The sequence below is a fragment of the Megalobrama amblycephala genome, linkage group LG14 (genome assembly GCF_018812025.1).
Source record: "Megalobrama amblycephala isolate DHTTF-2021 linkage group LG14, ASM1881202v1, whole genome shotgun sequence".
In the NCBI taxonomy this organism is placed as follows: Eukaryota; Metazoa; Chordata; class Actinopteri; order Cypriniformes; family Xenocyprididae; genus Megalobrama; species Megalobrama amblycephala.
In genome coordinates, this window is record NC_063057.1 from 36,743,709 (window position 1) to 36,751,043 (window position 7,335).

At 34.8% G+C, this 7,335-nt stretch overlaps 1 protein-coding gene across 1 annotated transcript; it reads right to left on the reverse strand.

The window, feature by feature from the left end:
* Window positions 1–340: 340 nt before the first annotated feature.
* Window positions 341–7,293, reverse strand: LOC125245010 (gastrula zinc finger protein XlCGF8.2DB-like). Its single transcript, XM_048155431.1, has 3 exons — window positions 7,194–7,293; window positions 5,967–6,210; window positions 341–2,436 (listed from the first exon to the last, which is right to left on the reverse strand). The coding sequence occupies exons 2-3, from the start codon at window positions 6,160–6,162 to the stop codon at window positions 1,619–1,621; spliced, it is 1,014 nt and encodes a 337-aa protein (XP_048011388.1). The 5' UTR covers window positions 6,163–6,210; window positions 7,194–7,293; the 3' UTR covers window positions 341–1,618.
* Window positions 7,294–7,335: the final 42 nt, after the last annotated feature.

Below are 7,335 nucleotides of genomic sequence, written 5' to 3' on the forward strand. Positions count from 1 at the left end.
GTTTTTCTGTCACTATTGTAGTCAAACACAAATGTATTTGTACAAATCATTATCAAAAATGTTTACTAACCCCACTATGAGACCAAGTGGCATGTCTGGCCATATCTTATATCAGGGTTTTCCGGCAGGGGATAGGAGCTAAAGTGTGACATGATGTTAATGCAATAACACATTGGCTGACAGAATGGATTTGCGCAGATGCACCGACTCCAAAAGAGGTTGTGAGCGACTTTAAAACTGTTCGAAATATGTGAGCAGCGATTATACTGTTATTGAACGTTATGAAATATGTAAATAGGTGCTTTCCTCTCAATAACAAAATTGAGAAAACGGCAAGCATTTTTTTTTTAATAAAGCATTTTTAATCTCATCATAGCACCGTGGATATGTTTGCAAAAGCTCTGTAATTTGGCACTTCAGTAAAGTCACGTCACATTTATTTATATAGCACTTAATACAATAGATTGCTTACAATCAAGCAGCTTTACCATCTTACACGTGAAAAACAGTGTCTCGTTTCATCAGAAGTAGTTTCATCTCTAGGGTGTTCTTATCTTTACTCACGGATGTCTGACCTCAACGGACTCATGAGAAGAAATGAACTGGAAAAGATTTCAGCGTGAAAGAAGGCGGAGCCTCCATGCACGCCTACCTATTATGTAATCACCAAGCTGTTTTGAACTCCCGAAACAAATTTCCAAACAAAGTTCATTTTGCCTGATTTTGCTCAAAATGGCAATGCAACAGTTCACCAAACTGGTAAAAGGTCACTATAAAACGAACAAAGTGCAGATGATGAGATTTGCTGTAAAAACAAGACAGAAAGAGCGATGTACAGGTTTATATCTCTTAATACAAAGCATACCTTTATTCTGTCAATAGAAAGACAAACGTATCAATGAAAAATGTCTGTACACAATCTTCCATCTTATAGTGAAGTTATTGGGCCTCATTCATTAAAATTTAGCTTTGGAGGTGCAGCATTTGTCCAGCTAAGATGCTTTTGGTTGATGTATTTTAGAATATCTACATGGCAGCAACATGATACAAGTATCTCCTTTTGAAGAATATTACTGAATATAAAAATGCAGCAACCAGCAATATTACCTTCTCCATTGTTGTTCAGTCATTGTGCAATAAGGATGATTGATTGGTCAGTGTAGTATTTGTCCCGGAAGCAAACGAGTCTGTCTTCTGGCAGTAAAAAAGTTGGTGTTATGGTTTAATTGATGCCCATGTTAAGTTGTTACTTCTATGCTAGACATGAATGATCGGCCACAGATTCATTAATTCCAAAAACGTGCAATATGTCCATTACAATTAAACTTTTGCACTAAATGATGGTATTTTTAATATATATTTATATATTTTAATAACCTGTAATGACAAATACATTGGAAATGCCTACAAAGTTACTCTTGTTACACTATTCAAACATTACCAAAAACATACAGTAGTAAATTCAAGGGTCTCACAACTGTGTGACTTTTCAGGTGTCTGTTGAGTGTGTTATTTTATATATAAATTTATCAAAACTAAATGGCCATTGCCCATAGTGAATATGCAAGTAATTTCTGAAACTGCTGTTTTTTGTAAACATTTTACTACATACAGAACACTACAGTTGCATTCCAAAATGAGTTTGCAAATGACGTTTCAGGTCTCTTCGATACATGAAACTCTTCTCACACTGAGGACACGTGAAAGGCTTCTCTCCAGTGTGAAGCTTTATGTGAATGTTAAGGTTTCCTTTATGTTTGAAACTCTTTCCACAGTGATGGCAGGCGAAAGGCTTCTCTACAGTGTGAGTTATTACATGATTCTTAAGGTGATGGCCGTTTCTGAAACTCCTTCCACAATGATGACACACAAAACGTTTTTCTTTCGAGTGAATCCTCGTGTGCTGATTAAGGTTTTCTTTACATCTGAAACTCTTTCCACACTGACCACATAGAAACGGCTTCTCTCCAGTGTGAATTCTCATGTGAGTCGTAAGACATTCTTTTCGTGAGAAGCTCTTCCCACACAGTTTGCAGGTGCAAGGCTTCTCTCCAGTGTGAACTCTCATGTGGGCATTAAGGTTTCCTTTACGTGCAAAACTCTTTCCACACTGTTGGCAGGTGAAAGGCTTCTCTCCAGTGTGGTTTCTCATGTGGACATAAAGGTTTCCTTTACGTGTAAAACTCTGTCCACACTGTTGGCAGGTGATAGGTTTATCTCCAGTGTGAACCCTCATGTGGACTTTAAGGTTTTGTTTTTGAGCAAAGCTGCGTCCACACTGTTGGCAGGTAAAACAACTGTCAGATATGATTTTCTGAGCTCTTTTTTGTGAGGAATTCTTTTTAGTCTGTGTGGATTTTTCTCCCGTAATGAAATCATGATCTTTCTCTTCCATTTCATTCAGTTCTTGACTCTCTTCTTTCAGTGCCATCAGGTCTAAAGCGAAAGAAGACAAACAGTTAAATGGCATAAAGCAACAGACATTAAAAGACTGCATTAAAATAAGAAAGCCAACAACACTTATGCTAGATCCTATATTTAGTAATGCTGGGGCCACACAAAATGAAGACTTCTCATTGAACAAGTGTGGAGTGCCACAGGGTTCAATATTGGGTCCTATACTTTTCTCCTTTTATACACTTTCCTTGAGGGGCATTTATTAGTTTTTATTGTTATGACAATCAAACTCAGTTTTAAGACAGGAACACACCAAGCAGTTCAGACCACTGGCTTGCCAACTAGGTTAAAAACCTTGATTTTTACTGAACATTGGATTTTACATACAGTTTATAAACTATTTTAATCAGTTGTAAGTTTGTGGTTTATCAATAATAATACCTAAAAACCGTGCAAACTATACTTAAACATTTCTTCTAGAATATGTGGTGCACGTTGTTCATGTAAAAATGTATGCAAGATGATATCTTTATTAACTATTCTTTTCATTTTGTATATGCTTTTTTTTAGGAGGACTTAAACTCATGCAGTGAAAATTCTGCTTGTTTTCATGTAAAAAGAGGGCTCAGCTGTTGAAATTGAAGGGGTGGATTCTGGAATCCATTACCGCTTTAATATATATCTTTTAAATGATTTGTAATCAAGTTATTAATCAACATTTATCATTCTAAATATTTACTTATTTGAACAACTTCAATGTATATTAAATCATGTATTTTACTTTTCATCTTCAAACACCAGAGAATAATGATGAAAATTTTCTGTACCTCTCACTGAGAGAAAAGTTCAACTTATCAGTGTGTTTTGGGAAGTTCAACCAACTTCAGCCTTGGAAAAGCTACGCATCCTTTGTATTCAACCTGAAGTAATGATGTAGTTAGTGGACTCTGTTAGAGTATGATTTCTGCTGTATTGAATGTGTACGCAAAGCAGCCTACAAACCCCTCGAGAGTGTTGAAGCTGGCTTCTGCTGATGAAACTGCAAACTATTCAGTAAAATTTTCTTCAATTATTATTATTATTATTAAACATGCAGTAACATGTTATTGTACCATAATGGAGCATTTTTAGTGTAAATGTTCATAATTGACCATTATTGAGTTGAAAAATGTCTTATCTAGTAAAAGCATTTGGATTTAAGAATTTTTAGATTTAGACTGGAAACAAGACTAAACTAAGTAAGAAAAGCATTCCCCAATATTTCTGTGATTTTTTTTTATGCAAAATGTATGTAATATGCAAAATATATTGCATGTACACTGCCCTCCAAAAGTTTGGAAACGCCCTAGAAAAGTGGGGTTCTAGGACAATATTGGCATGAATCCTTTCTAATTTTGTTATAATTTTGCACTGATAAAGGGATAACACAAACTACGAAAACATATTTTATTATATAAACTGTTTATACATAGAAAAAACTTAATTTTTTGATTCATCAAAATATCCAGCATTAGCAGCTATCTGATCTAAACTGGGTTCTAATCGGTTCACTGTATTCTAAACTTAATTGGCAATCAATTGTTGAAGCTATTACGGTGTGCTGACCCAAAAATCTTTTACAAACCTGGGCCAAGTTTAAACCAGTAACCAGGCATCACAGCTGGCAAAGGGGCATGTCTGACTTTGACATTTATATATTGCCATTATTACGTAATCAAAATGAAAATTATTATTGCTGGTCTTCAATGATAATGTCAAGTTACTTTAATGTATTTGCACCAAAAAATGATAATGATTTATGCTGATATCGTCCAAAAATCACAATTTGCCAGGGGTGTTTCCAAACTTTTGGAGGGCAGTGTATTATATGCCTATAATGTCCTAAAATTGAAGCATACGCATTTCTTTTATTTTTTCACTGCTGAACTGTTTCGTCTTCAACTTCAGGTGTGGGAAACATATCATGAATTACATTGTATAATTGATTAGACCTTGGAGGTCCAGGACAGTGGACCTCCAAGGTCTAAATCAATTATACAATGTAATTCATGATACAGCTTATCATTTTATAAGTAACCCTGAAGACTTTGTTTGGATTTTTCAGGTGTATTTGATCAGGGTTGGAGATAAACTCTGCAGGACGGTAGTTATACCATAAAATTATCTGTGTGAAACTCTGCAAGAAAATATCTTGTTAAAAATGCAAAGACATAGTCAACTAAATGTAATAATATCAGTTTTACATGAGAATATTATAATTTTCGCAATTTTTAACTACAAAGTTTGAGAAAGGGGACTGTGTACAGGGGGCTCTGAGGCCAGGAGGGCCTATAAGGATCTTCTCCAAGGAGAAATCCAGGAATAAGATTTCCAACTATTTGTTATCATCAGTATACACTTGAAAGAATATATAAGAACAGAAAATAATTTAGACAGACAAGAAAACAATTTGTTTAAAGGTGCCATAGAATGGAAAATTGAATTTACCTTGGCATAATTAATAATAAGAGTTCAGTACATGGAAATGACATACAGTGATTCTCAAACTCCATTGTTTCCTCCTTCTTATATAAATCTCATTTGTTTAAAAGACCTCTGAAGAACAGGCGAATCTCAACATAACACCGACTGTTACGTAACAGTCAGGATCATTAATATGTACGCCCCCAATATTTGCATATGCCAGCTCCATGTTCAAGGCATTACACAAGGGCAGTCCAGTATTAACATCTGGATCTGTGCACAGCTGAATCATCAGACTAGGTAAGCAAGCAAGGACAACAGCGAAAAATGGCAGATGGAGCAATAATAACTGACATGATCCATGATAACATGATATTTTTAGTGATATTTGTAAATTGTCTTTCTAAATGTTTCGTTAGCATGTTGCTAATGTACTGTTAAATGTGGTTAAAGTTACCATCGTTTCTTACTGTATTCACGGAGACAAGAGAGCCGTCGCTATTTTCATTTTTAAACACTTGCAGTCTGTATAATTCATAAACACAACTTCATTCTTTATAAATCTCTCTAACAGTGTGTAATGTTAGCTTTAGCCACAGCATACTATCAAACTCATTCAGAATCAAATGTAAACATCCAAATAAAAACTCACATAAATATACTCACATGATGCGATGTATGCGTGCAGTATGCATGACGAACACTTTGTAAAGATCCATTTTGAGGGTTATATTAGTTGTGTAAACTGTGTTTATGCTGTTTAAGGCAGTCGCGAGCTCAGGGGAGGGGAGCCTGAGAATTTAAAGGGGCCGCAGCCTGAATCGGCGCATATTTAATAATGCCCCAAAATAGGCAGTTAAAAAATTAATTAAAAAAAAATCTATGGGGTATTTTGAGCTGAAACTTCACAGACACATTCAGGGGACACCTTAGACTTATATTACATCTTGTGAAAACCTTTAAATCCATTCAGTGATGGTTTCTTATATTTATATTATAGATATTATAGGCCTATGTATTTTATTTAGGCTTACTATATTTCCACTTCACTTCATGTATCTATTAAGGATTAAATTACAGAGTTCAGCTTTGAGAATGAAACCAACCTGTTTGTTCCTCAGTTTCTTCTTGTTTCACTCTGAATGTTTCTTCAATCTTCATGTCTTCAATCTCCTCTTTAATAAACGCCATCTTTGTTTGTTCTTCAGTTTCTTCTTTAATAAACACCATATTTATATCTTCATTCTCCTCTTTAATAAACACCACTTTTATGTCTTCATTCTCCTCTTTAATAAATGCCATCTTTATAATAGTGTCACGTGGATCTCAGTCACTTCATCAGGAGTGTTTCTGTGTTTGGAGAATAATTAAGTAAGAGAATAACTAACAGAAAGAAAAATTAATCCAAACTAAATCTCTGAGACTGTCTCAATCAACTCTAGTTCAGTAGTTCAGCGCACTGGTAAGAGAGTCAGTCAGAGTTAACTTCGGTAAAGTTGGTTTTATATTCGCACATTCGGACATCCGTATTCAATAGTCTTCTTAATCACACTACATTGGACATTCACAAGTAAATATGCCATTAAAACAATATTGCCTATTTTGATCGACTGTGAAAAATGTTGTAAGTTGACAATCGTTGGTTGTCAATATCATGTCGCTGCTTAAAATGAGCAAACATTAATTTATTGCACATTTATTGGAAAGTCTGAATTTATCATAAGTCCGAATGTGCGAATATAAAACCAACTTTACCTAAGTTCAGAGTTAATGGTCTTAAATGACCTGATTATAGTCAAAACACTCAAAACTAGCACTACAAACGAATAAAATAACACTACACAAACACTTCATATAATTAGTTACTTATGATCTATTTTTATGGATCTGGATATTATAATTAATATTACACTTTAATGAAAACAGCTGGATGTACAGTTCGTCATTACACATGCTAGTGTTTGTTTTCTCGTTGCATTTACACTGTTTTAACTATCAGTTCTCGTCAGCGTGCGTTTATTCAGGCGCTTCGAATCACTGAATCGTTTCGCAAAGCATTCGGTTCAAATGATTCAGAGTTTCAAAATGCTCAGTTTCTCTCGTCACAACTTGTCAATGAGAGAATTCGTGTTTATAATGAACTGATTCACGATTGAGGGAGCGAAATGAGACGAACTATTTCTGTTAATCATGTGAATGCGCTTCACTAAAACAACAATAAATAAAGCATTACAATTTTACATTAAAAACAATTAATTTACTTTACAAGCATGTATAAAACGATTCAATTGACTGAACAGTTTGCATTGCTTTAAATGCATAAAACCACAAACCTTTCTTCAGCCAAATAGACAACAACAGAGGCAGGAGCGCGGCGCAGCCTTATGATGTCACAACTTCTGACCAAAATAAAAGTCCTGTTCACATTCTGCCGAGTCTGAATCACGAACGTGAAAAGAAATGTAAACATAAACA